The following is a 17,667-nucleotide window of genomic DNA, read 5'->3' as shown; positions in this document are numbered from 1 at the left end:
AAAAAACCCCACAAAAGAAAACCCCCACATTTAATCCAAAATACCTTAGGAATTGGGATTTGAGATTCACTCACAAATATTTAAACTCAATATGTTTATTACTAAATTGTGGCTGGTGGGTAACATACCTATTCTGTGATAAACATTTATTTATGAAGGGGATTTTTGGGAGACTTGAAGTTTGATGAAACCTTTCATCTTTCAACTGTTAAATGTTAAACATTTGAAAGTCTTCATGTTCAACTGAAGCATGTATTAGCCTGGGCACTAACCCCTTCTGCAACCCACGCTCAGCTCTGCTATAATCATGCACCTTGCTCATTAATCCTCAGGGATGCCGTACTGTACAAAGAATAATAACCCATAGCCAAGCAGTTAAACCTGGCGGGAAGCTAAGAAATACCTATCTAATAGAAAGGTTCACTTGATTATAGCAACCTTTTAGCTGGAAAATGATGAAACATTAAAAAAAAAAGATATAATAGATACAGTTCCAGATATTATCCTTTGGTTGTTATCCTACCTGACGAGCCTAAGAGATAACAAGATGTGGCCAATTGGCTGACTTCTTACATCTTTGAGACATAGTTATAGTGGGTTTAAAAGATTTAGGTTTTCATAAGTAATTTATGAATTTCTGTGAGACTTTTCAAGATACCTCATGCAATATCTTGAGATAACATCATGTAATTCTAAATACCCATGATAACGGGAAAAAGGAATGACAGTGGCCTAGAACAGTGTCTGTCATTCAGCAGCCTCTCAAAAAGTATCTGGATTGAATGGAGGAAGAGTTTTAAAACTTTACGTTGAGTCTTTTGTCAAATAGACAGGCTGAGATTCAGTAGCTTTGGTCCTAACTGTGGCTCTATTACTCCTCTGTGACCCTGGGCAGTTCACGTAACCGGCTTGTATCTTCAGTTCGTCCTTGTTTAAGTGGCCTTAATAACCACGTGTGCTGGCTACTTGATAGGATCCCTACGGAGGGATGACAGAGTATATAATGCCCATGAAAGCCTCTGAAAAGTCAAAAAAACTAACTGCATATGAAAAGACATCACTAGTCACACACAATTGAACACGTGGGCTCATTTCTGTCCTGCAGCAGAATCAGAGGTCAAAGAGGTCAGAGTCCAGCTTTTTGGCCATAGTCTCTTCAAAATTTTCCCCATGTGGGGCGCCGAGGTGGCTCAGTCGTTTAGCGTCTGCCTTTGGCTCAGGTCATGATCCCAGGGTCCTGGGATCGAGTCCCGCATCGGGCTCCCCGCTCTGCAGGAAGCCTGCTTCTCCCTCTCCCACTCCCCTTGCTTGTGTTCCCTCTCTCGCTGTGTCTCTGTCAAATAAATAAATAAAATCTGAAAAAAAACCTCCAAAAAACAAAACAAAAAAAACCCCAAAAGATTTCTCATTCTTGAAATACTGTAACAAGGAGTCAGGAAAAAGGGTTCTTAGTGGGATCCATAGACCCCTGGGGAGTCCATAGATGGGCTTCAGGAGATCTGTGAACTTTTCAAAATTCCATGCACAACACTGTATTCTAGGGAAGAGGTTCATAGTTTTTTCAAAGTGTTCGGGAACTCCCCAAGAGTTAAAAAACACCGATTGAGTAGACTCAAGCAAGCGTTCTGAAGATAACAACGATTCAGGTATTTTTCTTTGTCTCCTCTTTAATGATTATTTACATGATTCTCTTTTTATTCCTCATTTTTCACTAGTGTGTATCAAAGCTACTGTGAAGGCAATCAGGGCCTCTTAGATTAGTTGGTGGAGAGCAAAGCAAACGAGAGTCATGAATAAAAAATAGAGTCACTAGTGTTGCTCTGATCACAGTATCTTCGGGAAAGAGAAAAGAAAAAGCAACAAATTCCCTTTTGTGGTTTTTTTAGGGACATAGGAAAATGGGGCTAGGTATGTTTTTATGTGTACACGTACATCTACAGAGGTGGACCTGAAGATAGGAAAAACTATCATCTCGAGAACTGAGAATGAAGTAAGAGTAGAAAGGCAACCTGTAAACAGTCTAGAAAATTCAAGTGCAAAAAGTAACTACTAACTCAGACAAATGTCTTTAGTTATCCACCGCTTTATGACCACTCCAACTGAACTAGTTTCCAGCTCGAGAACACAGTGGAGACTCAATTTTTAAAATATTATGTATAATAAAAATAACAAATCAGAGAGTCTCAACTGAGGATGAAGTAAATTGAATTCCAATCTCAGTAAATGTTAGGGAAAAAAAAAGCAACAATTATTTTGAAATACTTGTGTCATGACCAGAAATGAACTTTCAGGAAAAGGAAAAGGTTTTCTATGATATTTTAAAATACTAATGGGCTTGAACATTACTAATCTGTCCAGGAAAAAAAAAATATGCATAGCAGAACCAAAGTTATGCTAAATTAAATTATGTCCTGGTTTTATCCTGCTGAACTATACGAAGAGATGATTCGCCACGTATCTGGGGAAGTTAGCTGCTTTCTGCTCTAGTAAATTTGTGTTCTTTGCTTGGTGGGAACTACTGCAGCTTTTGCCAAAGGAACTCATGATCCGGCTGAATTGTGATGCACGACATAATAATTCAATAATTTAAGGGGAATGAAAACAAACCAAGATCCAGTTTTCTGACATTTCTGGATGAAATCTTTCCCTCAAGCCACAGGGAGATGATCCACAGATTGTCATGCTAGTACGGTTTTCGAAAATTCAAGTTCCAGTGACAAAAGAATAGAGATTTTGGAAAATGATTTTAGAATGCACTTGAAAATGTAAAGTTGATGACTGTTTTTAGTGACAGCTTTGAATGTAAATTTGAGACCCTTAAAATTAATATAAAACAAGCTATATTCTTTGCTTAAAAACAATCTATATAGTTTTAGATGTGCCAAAACAGGTTTAAAAAACTTGTCTCAGAAATTTTGAGGTCAGGGAAGCCTGGGTCGCTGAGTTAGTTGAGTGCCTGACTCTTGACTTTGGCTCAGGTCACGATCTCAGGGTCATGGGATGGAGCCCGGAGTCAGGCTCCGCACTCAGCGGGGAGTCTGCTTGAGATTCTCTCTCTCTCTCTCTCTCTCCCTCTGCCCCTGCCCTCCTGCACGCTCTCTCTTTCTAAAATAAATAAATCTTAAAAAAAAAAAATTTTAAGGTCAAACTACAAAAGAGAAATGAGAAAAGGAGCTCCTTGATAGCTTTCTGCTTAGATAACTACCCTGTAAATCTGAAATGAATTAAACACTTTTTGATTTGCTAATGTCCTAAAATGCACAAAGTACTATTAATGAAAGCTGCGTGCAACATCTTGGTTACTTTTACTGTAACTAATGAATAATGTTTGTTAAAACACAATGTGGAACATGAGAGAATTTAGTTTAATAGCAGGTTGCAATGTGGCTGGGATTATGGGAAAAGAATAGATAATGAACAGAAAGCTCTACCAGAATTACAGTAATATTTCAGTATGTACTAACATGCACATCACTTCTACAGATAATTAAGAAACCATTTAAAGAATGAACAGTCTTGGTGAATGGTTTTGGTTTACATCTCAGAAAATAAGAAATTAGCTTAGAAAAATCACAAAATAAGCAGCATTCACATGCCTCATTTCTGCTCTGAAGGGGCTTGTTCCAGAAGGACAGGTTAGGTGCAGCTAATGAAATTGTGTCCACTGTCGAGGGCTCCACGAAGCAAGTTTATTACTTTTCTTAATAGTGACATGTTGGAAAAATTGCCTTTTAAATAGTCATCTTTGCATCTCAAATCATTTCTTACTTCGTTTCTCTTCCTACGACAATGATCTACTTTCCTTATATAATGAGAAATGTCAAGGGATTCCCCAGATGGAGTTCTTGAGGCTTAAAGAGGAAACATAGGGAGCCGGTTTCAACAGCGGCATACTTGTCTATCCTTTAAAGAAACACTGTGGTGTACTTGTCTATGTGTTTAATGAAAAAAATAAAAGCTCTCCTGGTATCCAGAAATAACTACAATCACAACTAAGCACTGGGGCATTATGGGCTATTTCACATTTCAAACAGGCCTCACAGTTCAGGTCTGAGCCTGTTTCCAGAGACTACTGCCAAAGGCAAGGACTGGGGACATCAGAGCCAATTAAAAGGGCCCTGGGGAAATCCCTCCCCATTCTGTGAAGGTGAGTTTAAGGAACCCCGACCTAACCAGTGAATTCTCTGGAATCTGTGCTTTGATCCTGAAGTGAGGTCGCTGAATCTTATTCTAAAATGCCCAACGTTTTGAGGTTTTCAGTAAATCTGGTTATTCCTCTGATTTCTAGACCCCTTTTATGACAAAATTCTACCCTTTTTCTTTTGCTTGCTTTTTCTTAACACCCCTCTTTCTTCTCTATCTTCGCAATCCGTCTGCCAAGAAGAAGAGACATTTTAGCTACCTATTCAGACCAGCCGTGCAAAAGGCCACAGGATCACTTGATCTATACCGTCCTGGGATTTCAGGCAACTTTGTCGGTCACGTTTTGCTTCTGTATGGGTTTTTTTTTTTTTTTTTTTAAAGAGCAGCCAAGTTTAATATTGTGAAATACGATGTGTCTCCGCCGTGCCCCACCCTCTAGAACAGTGATACATTTCCGCGCACGCTCAGCAGAATTGGATTGTATTATGCACAGGACACATGTCCATCACCAGAACCGTACTTGCTGGCATGGATGCAAGGAGAATGAACTGCTGAGACTTCAGAATCCCAGTTCCTCAGAACCGCTTTTATTAGCCAATGTATACCAAAGATGGGTGGTAAAAGAAGTATTATTTTTGCAGTTTTCCTTCATCGTTGACGCTCTCTGATGTTACAGAGTGTGGTTTTCCAGTCTTTCGATTAAGCCTTGCCCATCGTGTGCTGCTGCAACACGGAAGACACGGCTTTGCAACCTGTCACCTCCTCCGGCAGGCAGCCGTCCTGGTCTCGGAGAGCGGGGTCGGCGCCAGACTGCAGCAGCAGCTCCACGATGTCCAGAAACTCACAGGCAGCAGCTGACGGGGAAATGGGCAGATATGAAAACCAGGTTACCGTGAGACAAAGAGAAACGACTGTACTCCAGCAGGAAAGGCAAGGGCTGAGCAGGAAGGGATCCTGAACAATGAGAAATGTTGCAGCAGCTGGTGGGTGATCGGGCCTCGTGAGGAGATCTGGGCCATGAGAGTGCATTTTCAAGTGTTAGGAAAATCAAATTCACCTTTTTTGGTTGCCCAGAAGCAAACAAACAAACACATTTTTAAAACTGTGAGGTTTTTAGGGGCACCGGGGTGGCTCAGTCGGTTAAGCGTCTGCCTTCGGCTCAGGTCATGATCCCAGGGTTCTGGGATGCCCACATCGGGCTCCCTGCTCACCGGAGGGGGGGGGCTGCTTCTCCCTCTGCCTGCCGCTCTGCCTACTTGTGCTCTCTCTCTCTTTGTCAAATAAATAAATAAAATCTTTAAAAAAAAAAACCTGTGAGGTTTTTAGACTCTATCTTAAGAATGGGATGAGGGAGAGAACAAAAATAGTGTTTATGTGTTTTACTTTGATCAGAATAATGATAGGTTTGTAGGTTATGTCAAAAGGCTAAAAATATGTAAATGTGAAAGGAAAGATTTTGTTTTGTCTTTGAAGAGGGGGTTAAATGGGTAACTAACTAAACTTTAAAATTTGCAAATGAAAAAAAAAAAGCTGGCCTAGGAATCAGACCATCCCTCTACAGAACTTTTATATATTTAAAAAAATAACAAATGGCCCAAATCACACAAGACACAGGAAGGGGACAAAGACCTATAGATACGGAGACTCATTATGAAGATGGCCTGTTTCGCCCCCAGGAAGGACACACAGACCAAAGGGCTAGAATGGAGAGCTATCCATGTTTTTGCACATATATGGAAACCTGATTTATGACAACGCTGGCGTCGTAGATCAGCAAGGAAACAAAGATCCATTAATTCAGATGCACTGAAACAACTGGGCTAAAGGCAAAAACGGGCATTTCATACAAGATGAAACAGAAATGGCAATGAACATATGAAAAGATGAACAACCACATTAGGTAGTCAGGGAAATGAAAATTAAAACTCGGAGATACCATTTCACACCCAGCAGAGAGGTGGAAATTAAGAGCAGACAGTACGAAGGTACGGAAGAGGGCTGGGGCGGGGGACGCTCCCCTCCGGACGGCCGAGTGCACACTCGTGCAGTCACTATGGACAACAGCTTGTGTCAAACCTAACACACGCGGGCCCTGCGCCCAGCTATCCCACGCCTACTTACACACTCCAGAGAAACTCGTGCGTGTGTTCTCTAGGAGACGTTTGCAACAATGTGTGTAGCAGCGCTATTCCTATTCGTGATAGACCCCAAAGGTCAACAACCCAAATGCCCATTAAGAATAACATGTGAAGTATGGGGATTCACATAAGAATAAAAAAAAAAAAAAAAAAAAAGAATAACATGTGAAAATAAAACTGTTTAGTTCTTCAATAAAATCCCATACAACACTGAAAATTAATGAACTATACTTTTACACACGAGTGTACCTCCAGAACATAACGTTGAAGGAAAGAGGCGAGTCAGAAGAATACATACAGTATGGTTCCACTTAAACAAAATTTAAAAAAAAAATAGACCAAACTAAACATCATTGTTCAGAGACACAAATATGTAGTAAAACGATAAGGGAAATCATTACCATAAAATTTGGGATAGTGTTAATCTTGGGAGAGGGGATGGAGGGAAGGCCATGCGATTGGATAAGCACACCCAGGAGGTTTCAGAGATATTGGCAATGTTGCATTTCCTAAGCTAGGTGGTGGGTACATTTTTTTCAAGTTATATTTTATATTCTTCATATACATTTTACATACTCTTTCATAGGTGATGTAACATAATAGCAACAACAAAAGGCCAAAAAAAAAAAAAAAAAAACAGGGAAAGATAGAAGGGTAAGGAGTTTGATTCAATGGCCATTTTATTGAGTACATGCTATCCAGTCCTACCAAGGATGCATTAAGATTCCTGCTCTGTGGAACTTACTAATAGCTGGGAGGCTAATATGCAAGTCTGACACTCTTAACACAAAAGAGTAACTATTGCAATGTGCACACATACACACACACATACAAGCAAAGAGGTGGGGGGGTGGGTGGTGGAGAAGTCGAGGGATCAGGAAAAATGCAAGTAGGTGGTATGTAAGCTGAGCTCTGAAGGACAGAGTAAAATTCCAGGTAAGTGGAGACAGAAAGGCACTGCGGAGAGAAAACACCACTAATGGAGGGAGTACTGAGAGAACCGTCTGCTGGCTCTGGGAAGTGATACAGACGGTCAAAAGCAGACAGGGTGGACTTGAGTCAAACCATGCAGGGCTGTGAGAGCCATACTAAGCCATGCTGAGAAGTGTGGTTTTGAGTGCTCTAGTAAAGTTTGCATTTATAAGGAGGGAGTGGCATAATTTGGCCTCCGTGTTAGGATGAAAATTCTAAAAGGAGTAACTTGGACAGCCCTAAAGATCTGTGGCAGGTAGACCATGTAGGAGACTATGACTATTTTAGGAGGCTTGAAATTAGCCAGAGTCAGTATAAAAAATGGACTGAATAAGAGCCACTGAAATTCATGTGGTTAGGACACAGCAAAGTACTGGATAGACTGTAAAAAAAACCTGTGAACACTAAATTTAATAATTAATGAAGCTGATATAACGTTATATTTACAGCTAAACATTATTTATATTTTGCAATTTTCTTTTTGTTTTTCGGAATAAAAATATTTTATTTCAGGTTTCAAATAGTTTTAGAGGTTTTTGAAAAGCTCACAGGCCCACCACTTGTGATCACAATGTTCACTGAATAAAATGGCCCGAGTTTTTCTATACTTGATATGAAACCCAGACACCATAAAGAAAATTACTCATAAATCTGAATACACAGAAACCTAAAATTGAGGGGCGCCTGGGTGGCTCAGTCAGTTAAGCGCTGCCTTCAGCTCAGGTCATGATCCCAGGATCCTGGGATCAAGCCCCGCATTGGGCTCCCTGCTCAGCGGAGAGCCTGCTTCTCCCTCTCCCTCTGCCTGCCTCTCTGCCTACTTATACTCTCTATCTCTGTCAAATAAATACATAAAATCTTTAAAAAAAAAAGAAACCTAAAATTGATAAATTTGAACACATAAAAATTTAAAACAGCTATACCACACACACACAAAATATGATATATAAAGGTAAATCATAAACTGGGAAACATATTCACATATATAACACATACAAGAGCGAATACCCTTAATATCTAAAAAGCATTAACAAATCAATCCAAAAGAACAATGGGCAGGGGCGCCTGGGTGGTTTAGTTGGTTAAGTGTCTGAGTCTTGATTCTGGGTCAGCTCATGATCTCAGGGTTGTGAGATCAAGCCCTATGTCAGGGTCTGCGCTGGGCGTGAAGCCTCCTTAAGATTCTGTCTCTCCTCTCCTTCTGCCCCTCCCCCCAATCTCTTAAAAAAAAAAAAAAGAATGGGCAAAAGTATTACAGGAACCAAAGATGATACCTATGTTTTCAGTCTGGGAGACTTGTGCTCTCTCTGTCTCTCTCTCTCTCAAATAAATAAAATCTTAAGAAAAAAAGGATTTTATTTATTTATTTGAGAGAAAGAGAGAGAGAATGAGCCAGGCGGGAGGGGCAGCGGGAGAGGGAGAAGCAGGCTCCCCACTAAGCAGGGAGCCCTATGCAGGGGTCAATCCCAGGACCCCGAGATCACGACCTGAGCTGAAGGCAGATGCTTACTCAACTGAGTCAACCTCAAATAAATAAATAAAATCTTAAAAAAACATACACAAATAACTCTTAAAGCTCAACAATAAGAAAACAAGTAACTGGATTAAAAATTGGGTCAAAGACCTTAAATGACATCTCACCACAGAAGATATACATATGGCAATTAAGCTTATGAAAAGGTATTCCACATCATATGATCAGGGAAATGCAAATTAAAAGAACATTGAGATACCTTTATACACCTATTAGAATGGCCAAAATGTGGAACACTGGCAACACCAAATGCTGGTGAGGATGTGGAGCAACAGGAACTCACTCATTGCTGGTGGGAATGCAAAAGGATACAGCCATTTGGAAGACGGTGTGGTGGCTTCTTATGAAACTAAATATACCCTTACCATATGATCCGGCAAACATGCTCCTTAGTATCTACCCAAAGGGGCTAAAAACTTATGTCCACTCAAAAATCTGCACATGAATGTTTATAGCAGCTTAAATCATAGTTGCCAAAACTTGGAAGCAACCAAGATGTCCTTTAGTAGGTGAATGGATAAATAAGCTATGGTACATCCAGACAATGTATTACTCAACATTAATGAGCTATCAAGCTAACAAAGGACGTGGAGAAACCTTAAATATTACTGAGAGAAGCCAATCTGAAAAGGTTATCTACTGTATGATTCCAACAATATGAACATTCTGGAAAAGGCAAAACTATGGAAATAGTAAAAAGATCAGTGGTTGCCAGAGGCTGGAGGTGAGGGAGGGATAAACAGGCAGAGCACAGTAGACTAATTTAGGGCAATGAAAATACTCTGGATGATATCATAATGACGGATACACATCATTTTACATTTATCCATAGAATACATGATGCCAAGAGTGAATCATAATGTAAACTTCGGGTGATTATGACATAGTATGATATGATAATAATTTCATGGTATGTAGTTTCATCAACTGTAACAAACATACCACTCTGATGAGGGATGTTGATAATGAAAGTGTGAAACAACAGAAAAAACATACATTGGTCTCTGTCCCCAGTTCCTGGCACAGAGCTCCTAAAACCCCCGGCCTTTCCTAAGTGTAGGAGCACTAAAGGCATCTTTTGTTCTAACACTTAGTCTTTGACCCTGGTTCCTGACAGAGCTCCTCAATCACTTGGAATTTCCCGGGTGACAGGCGTATCTTTTGTTCTAATGAGGTGACTCTTGGTGGGCTCCTGGATTGCTTCAGGGAGGGGGCTGGTCCCCAAAAAGACCCAACCATGATTAGAAGCTTATAACTTTCAGCCCCAACTCCCATCCTCCTCGAAGGGGAGAGAGGCTGGAGACTGAGTTAATGACGAATCATGCTTATGTAATGAAGCCTCCATAAAACCCCTCAAAGTAGGGTTTTAGAGAACTTCTGGGTTACTGAACACATGGAAGTACTTAAAAGGTGGTACTGATGATATAGCACGGAAGCTCTGCTCCCCTCCCCACCTATCTTGTCCAATGCATCTCTTCTAGCTGGATGTTCCTCTGTATCACCATATCCTTTTAAATTAAACCAGTAAACCTAAGTGTTTCCTTGATTTCTGTGAGCCATTCTAGCAAATTACTGAACGCAGGAAGGGGTCATGGAAACCCCAAATTGTAGATGGTCAGTCAGAAGTGCCGGTGACAACCTGGGACTTGTGACTGGCATCTGAAGGCAGAGGTGTAGTCTTGTGGGACTGGGGGAAAGGTAGACAGCGTCTGAGTTGAATTAAGTGGAAGAACACCCAGATGGTGTTGCAGAGAATTGCTTGTTGTGAGGAAAAACTCACACACACGGTGACCAGAGGTGAAGTGAAGTGTGGCGGTAGCGTGAGAGTAAAGGAGAGACACACAGCGAGCATCTGTTCTTTAGAGGGAGGCTATCCATGGGGTGAGGGGTATAGGGAAAATCTCTGTACCTTTCCCTCAATTTTGCTGTGAACCTACTACTGCTCTAAAAGTCTTAACCCACCAACAAAGCACTTGTAAATGGGTCTATTTCTGGGTTATCTATCATGTTTCATGGATTTACACCCCTATCCTTATACTAATAGCACACTGTCTTGATGTTTGTAACTTTATAATAAGTCCTGAAGTAAGGGTGTGTCCTCCATCTGCGTCCTTTCCTTTTCCATATAACTTTTAGAATAAACTTGTAAATTTTTTCCAAATGTCCCGTTGGAATTTTGATTGGGAGTGCGTATAGATCAATTTGGGGAGAATGGAGAGCTTAACAACATAACATTAAGTCTTTTGACCCACGAACAACAGTGTCTCTGTCCATTTACTCAAATTTCCCTTAACTTCTCTCAGCATTGTTTGGGAATTTTAAGCATATAAATTGTGCATTTATTTTGATTTATCCTTAGGATTTTAATTTTTCTTAGGCTATTATAAATGGTATTTTTAAAAATTTCAGTATCGGGGCGCCTGGGTGGCTCAGATGGTTAAGTGTCTGCCTTCAACTCAGGTCATGATCCCAGGGTCCTGGGATCGAGCCCCGCATCGGGCTCCTGGCTAAGCGGGGAGCCTGCTTCTCCCTCTGCCTCTGCCTCTCCCCCTGCTCATGCTCTCTTTCTATCTCTGTGTCTCAAATGAATAAATAAAATCTTTTAAAAATAAATAAATAAATAAATAAATAAAAATTTCAGTATCTAATTGGTTCATTGCAAGTATAACAGAAAACAACTGATATCTGTATACTGACCTTGTGGTTTTAACTTTAAATTTCCAATTGTTCCTTACCAATGTATAGGAGCTTTTTGATTTTTGTAAATTGATTTTTTATCCTGCAAACTTGCTGAACTCAACTTATTAATTCTAACAGCTTTTTAAAAAATAGATTCTTTGGGGTCTTCTACATAGGTGTCATGTCATCTCTGAATAAAGGAAGTTTTATTTCTTCCTTCTAAATCCAACTGCCTTTTACTTCTTTCTTTTGCCTTAAAGCACTGGCTAGAACTTCTAGTATGATGTTGAATCAAAGGGGAGAGAGTGGACATCTCTGCCTTGTTCCCAGTCAGAAGAAAAGCATTCAACCTTTCACAATTAAGAATGATGTTAGCAATGGGGCACCTGGGTGGCTCAGTCAGTTAAGTGTCTGCCTTCAGCTCAGGTCATGATCCTGGGGTCCTGGGATCGAGCCCCACATCCGGCTCCCTGCTCCTCGGGGATCCCGCTTCTCCCTCTGCCTCTCTCTCGGTCTCTCATGAATAAATAAATAAAATCTTTAAAAAAATGATGTTAGCTATCAATTACTTCAGATTGAGGAAGTTCCTTTCTATTCCTATTTTGCTGCATTTTTATTTTTTTTAATCATGAAGGGAAGTTGAATTTTGTCAACTGTTTTTTCTACACAGATGGAGATGATCATGTGTTTTGTTTTGGTTTTCATCTGTTGATATGGTGAAATACAATGATTTTCAAGTGCTGAACCAACCTTGCATTCCTGGGATAAAGATATTTGAGTATTATTTGTTACTCTTTTTGTATATTGCTGGGTTGACTTTGCTAACATTTTATTAAAGAGGTTTGCATTGGGGCGACTGGGTGGCTTAGCTGAGTGTCCAACTCTTGGTTTCAAGTCCAGCGTCATGAGATGGAGCCTGGTGTTGGGCTCCAAACTCAGGAGGGAATCTGCTTGAGATTCTCTCTCTCCCTCTGCCTCTCCCCACTACTCATGTTCTCTCTCTCTCAAATTAATTAATTAATTTCAAAAAAAGATGTTTGCATCTATATGTATGGGAGATATTGTCCTGAAGTTTTCTTTTCCTCCAGAGTCTTTTTCTGGTTTTGGTATTAGGGTAATGTCAGCCTCATAGAATGAGTTGGACAGCATCTTTTATTTTCTGAAAGAGTTGATATGTAGAATTAGTTTTATTTCTGTCTTAAACATTTAGTAGAATTCACCAGTGAAGCAATCAGGGCCTGGAGATTTTATTGTGGAAAAGTTTTTTGCTACAAATTCAATGTCTTTTATAGATATAAGGCTACCTAGGTTATCAATTTCTTTTGAGTTTGTGTTATTTAAAAAATGTTTCCATTTCCTCTAAGTTATCTAATTGCTATGAAGTTGTTCATAATGTCCCTTTATTTGCTTCATAATATCTGTATGATCTGTGATGTCTCCTTTTCATTCCTGAAATTGGTAATGTGTTTCTTTCTTTTTTTTAAATTATTATTTTTATTTTTATTGCTCTGGCTAGGGGTCTGTCAGTTTTATTAACCATTTCAAAGGTTTTCAATGATTTCAAGGATTTTCTCATTGATTTTTGGTTTTCTATTTCAATGATTTCTGCTCTGATCTTATTTTATGCCTATGCTTATCTTGGGCTTAATTTGCACTTCTTTCTCTAACTTTTGAAAAGTAGAATCTTAGGTCATTGACTTGAGAGCTTTCTTCTTTTCTAATAAAAGCATTTAATTTCCATCTAAACACTGCTCTAGCTGCATCCCAAAATTGTGATAGACTATTTAAAATATTTTGTAATTTCCCTTGGAATTTCATCTTTGACCTATGAGTTACTTAGAAGTGTGTTTAAGTTTCTGACAACTGTGGGGGTGGGGCGGTTTCCAGATATGTGTCTGTTACTGATTTCTAATTTAATTCTGTGGTGGTCACAGAGCAAACTTTGTATGATTTTTAAAATATTTGTTGAAATTTGTTTTATGGCCTAGAATATGGTCTATCGTGGTGGCTGCCTCGTCCTTGGGTGCTCCATCAAAGGTGAAACAGCTTGTGTGTCTTGTAGGGGCTTGTTATCCTTTGGAATCAGTTTACTTTGCTGGCATGCAACCTCTGTTATCTGATGGGTTCAAGAAATTAATGATCTTGTAGATTATCTGTCCTTTTCTTCTTGGTAGCATGGGAGCACTGTTCTCTCGCACTTTTCTACATTTCAAGTGGAAGTAGAACTCTATGGGAGTTTGGTTTTATTTTTTTTTTTTAAGATTTTATTTATTTGAGAGAGAGAAAGAGAGAGAGCATGAATGGGAAGGGGCAGAATGGGAGGGAGAAAGAATCTGAAGCAGACTTGGCACTGAGCATGGAGCCCAACGTGGGGCTCAATTCCACAACAGCAAGACCATGGCCTGAGCTGAAACCAAGAGGAGGATGCTTAACTGACTGAGTCACCCAGGTGCCCTGGGAGTTCGGTTTTAGATGATTTAGTAGTGATATTTCTTCTTTTGCTCTTTGTTGTTACTCAGATAAGGACAGTTTCTCTGGCTCCCCTGACCCTTTATTCGGCTGGTGGCTGCTTCCCGCTCTGGGCCCCCTGCTATATGCTATTCAATGGCATAAAGCCAGCAGCCAAAATCAGGTTGTGATGAGTTATAAACTTGGGACAGTTTTAGCGATCCTTTATATTACCCACCCTGACAGACTTAGGCACCAAACTCTACTCCGTAATAGCAGGCTCAGAGGTAGTTCTAAGTGACTAGAGGTGGAGGGCAGAATTTTACTCTGAGCTGAAGTCAGACCATTTGGGAACACTATCTGTGTCTCCAATGGTGTGGGATTTCTGGGAAGGCTACCAGGATTGTCAGTGTTAAATTAGCATTTGATGAATGAATGAAGAAATAAATAGAGAGTAGGAGAAAAGGTAGGAAAAGGCAAGAATTGCCTATTCCAGTCCTGGGACAGGTGTTAATGGGCTAAGGTCATATTTTGCTATGGTAGGTCACAGACAGGAGGATGGCGGAGACAGAATATCTTTACCAAGGCCCAGGATTCAACAGAAATTATGTAAGATTATAATATCCCTTAAAGAATTTAAAATAATCTCCCCCAAATAATATAATGGGCATTTTAATTTTACATTTCTGAAAGGTTTTACCATGAATCACTGTACACCAAATTAGATTCCAATGGAAGGCAGTCTTTTATAAAATATAACAAAGTTAAAGACACATTGCCTAGTATCAAGTACTTGTGAAAAGAGAATATTTATCCTGCATAGAACTAGCTCCGTGACATTTATATTTTGAGAAATAATCAGTTAACCTTTTTGCCACAACTATCAGTCTCAACTTATTGTAAGAAACACTTGGCTAGGTTTTAAAATTGGAACTTTTAAAGCAGTATCAGAGGAATAAATTTCCCAGTGTATAAATCTGTAATACAGGATAATAACTACCACAGTCAGATCACACTTCTCAAATCTAACCCAACACTTGAGGCTCCTGAGCATGAAGAGCAAGGCTAAACGGATGTGTACCACAGCTGAAGACACTAAGCTGGCCATCTCAACAAAGCAGCATTAAGTTCACATATGCCATATAGTGAAGTGACTTTTCCCAACAGTGAGATATGATAGAACGTATGAGTACTAACTCAGGAATAGAGCTTACATTTTTTAAGTTCCACATCTAGAGGACCACAGCCAACCAGCTGAGAAAAGGCTACAGAGGCTATCTAACAATCCCCTAACCTAACAAATGTGAATGAAATTTTAGCTCAAGTCTAACTATAAAGTGAGGTTTAAATTAGGAAGTTCAGGGGGCACCTGGCTGGCTCAGTCGATAGAGCATGTGACTCTTGGTTTCGGGGTTGTGAGTTCAACTCCATGTTGGGCGTGGAGCCTACAGAAAGAAAGAAAAGAAAAGAAAAGAAAAGGAAAGAAAGAAAGGAAGGAAAGAAAGAAAGAAAAAGGAAAGAAAGAAAGAAAAAGAAAAAGGAAAGAAAAAAAAGGAAAGAAAGAAAGAAAAGAAAAGAAAGGAAGGAAGGAAGGAAAGAAAGAAAGAAAAAGGAAAGAAAGAAAGAAAGAAAGAAAGAAAGAAAAAATTAGCAAATTCAGGCTTATAGAACAGTACTTCAGAGTGAAGGATAGGTTGTCCATAAGGAAAAGGAGTTTTACTAACAAATGCCTGGGATTTACGCAAAGACCGATATGAGCACAGGCAATCAGGAAGTTGTAAGAGAGAGAGAAAGAGAGAAGAGGAAGACTAATTTAAAGGACAGGAGGACACTACACAGGTCAATCTCATCCTGGTATGAGGAAGGCATCAATTATGTTTGTTTAGCACAGAGCCAACAGGCAAAGATAGGTGCCCAACAAATGGTTTTTGAAAAAAATATATGCTTTGTACCCCCACTTAGATGGTGAGCTACTTGATTATGCGCTTTGTTATATTCTCTCCATCTAGCATAGCGCTGGGAACTTAGTATTTGCTCAAAATTCATTAGTTAATTGATTTCTCCGCCTTTGGCATCTTCAGTAAAGCACAATTCACAAGGCAGAGCCATCTTTCAGAAATGTGTGAGCTGCCCAGCCCCTCAAGACGGACAAAGGCAAAGAAGATGAGAGTGGGATGGGAAGGGTGCTAACATTTTGCCAAATTAGTGAGGGGATATATTGGTGCCCACAATGTGCTGGGAAATACAAAACCAGTCATAAGCCTGTCTCGGAAAAGCCTGAGCGAGTCTACGGGGATTAGAACAGTTGCTGAATTTATGGTACCCTGGGAACCTCTATTTGTCAAGTGCCCAGAGGCAGCCCTGACACTGGCGCAGGTGAAGATGAATTTTCATTCAGAGCCGTGAGCCTTCTGACTCCATTAATCCTCAGGGTTTTGATGATGAATTTTTCTTTTTTTTATTTTATTTATTTTCACTCTAATGCCTCCTCCCACTGCCCTGTAACAGCGTGGAAGGAACAGAACAGATGGCCCTTTACGTGGAAGCCCGAGGGCTCATGAGGATACAAAGCCTGCCCACTCTGCAATCACATGACTGCACGTGCAAGGCAAAGCCTTGATTTCCCCCGGGAGACGCAGATGCAAGGATGTTAGTATTCCCAGCGGAGGGAGAGGAGGGGACGGCTAACAGGCCTTTTACAAGGAAGACCACACTTACACTAATATACTCTTCAGCAAGAACCGGGTTTAATCACAAAACAACAGGAGGACCGAAATCTGAAGATGAAAAAACACCAAAGTGAAATGGACGCAAGTAAGGGATTTAGTAGGCTGCTATGCAAAGCCCATTTAGAATGAACTAGTGAAGACACACAGTAGTAGAACACTGGCCTCTAGTTAACCTGCCATTGGCTCTGACCCAGTTTTAATCGGAAGAAGCCAGGATTTACAACCTGCTTAAGGATGGAGTTTGACAACTGCTATAATCAGAAGAGCTGTCAACACAAGGACAGCTGTCAAGCCAAACTGTAATTCATAAAATATAAGAGCTAAGCCCCTAAGATATCCCCAACATCGTCTGTACTTACTGGATTTAACTAAGAGTTTTATTCAAGTTACAAAAATAGGTTAAGGGTCCTAAAATCAAATAAAAAAATAGCTACGGAGTACCTAGTAAATAAAAAAGGTTAAACAATACTAAGTGACTAAATGGGTAAAATATGTCCAGCAGATTCCCTAGCACACAGTGTTTAATAAATGGTTATTATTATTATTACATGCCCAACTCTGCTTTGATGACCTTAAAAACTGGCAGAAGTCTAGTGACCTAGTAAAAAATCTTAATTAAAAATAAATCACTCCTAAAAAAAAGAATCACTCCTATAACTGATTATTAATTGAACTTAAAATCTTAATTTCATGAAATATTCCTAAGTTGTCAGAATATTTTAGTTTTATATATTTGTAATGTCAAAACCTCTTAACTAATGATATTATTTTAGTGTTTAATTATTTTGATTATAATATACATGGTATTTGTTTTGATCTTTCTGCAATGAATAATATAATCTGAGAGACAGAAATAGAGGTTGTTTTACTAGATCAATTCTGGGCAGGATTCCTGAATCAGAGATAATTTTTATTAATGTCAAAACTCTCAGTGAACAGAAATAAGAATCTAAAAGCACATGGAGGGACACAGATATGGATAAAGTACAGTTTTGAAAAATAGCCTTGACTCTCTAAGGTGACC

General features: G+C 39.6%; 1 protein-coding gene across 1 annotated transcript in view; it reads right to left on the bottom strand.

Annotated features, from left to right (window-relative positions):
- Positions 1–4,708: 4,708 nt before the first annotated feature.
- Positions 4,709–17,667, bottom strand: part of ACBD6 (acyl-CoA binding domain containing 6) — a 188,597-nt gene continuing 175,638 nt past the window's right edge. The window contains exon 7 of the mRNA XM_006736854.3: positions 4,709–4,997. Coding sequence (XP_006736917.2) covers positions 4,843–4,997 — 155 coding nt within the window. The 3' untranslated portion in view covers positions 4,709–4,842. The remainder of the gene's footprint in view (positions 4,998–17,667) is intronic.

Source organism: Leptonychotes weddellii, chromosome 6 (genome assembly GCF_054177405.1).
Source record: "Leptonychotes weddellii isolate Sample4059 chromosome 6, ASM5417740v2, whole genome shotgun sequence".
NCBI classification, from domain to species: domain Eukaryota; kingdom Metazoa; phylum Chordata; class Mammalia; order Carnivora; family Phocidae; genus Leptonychotes; species Leptonychotes weddellii.
This window is presented reverse-complemented; position numbering and strand designations above follow the sequence as displayed.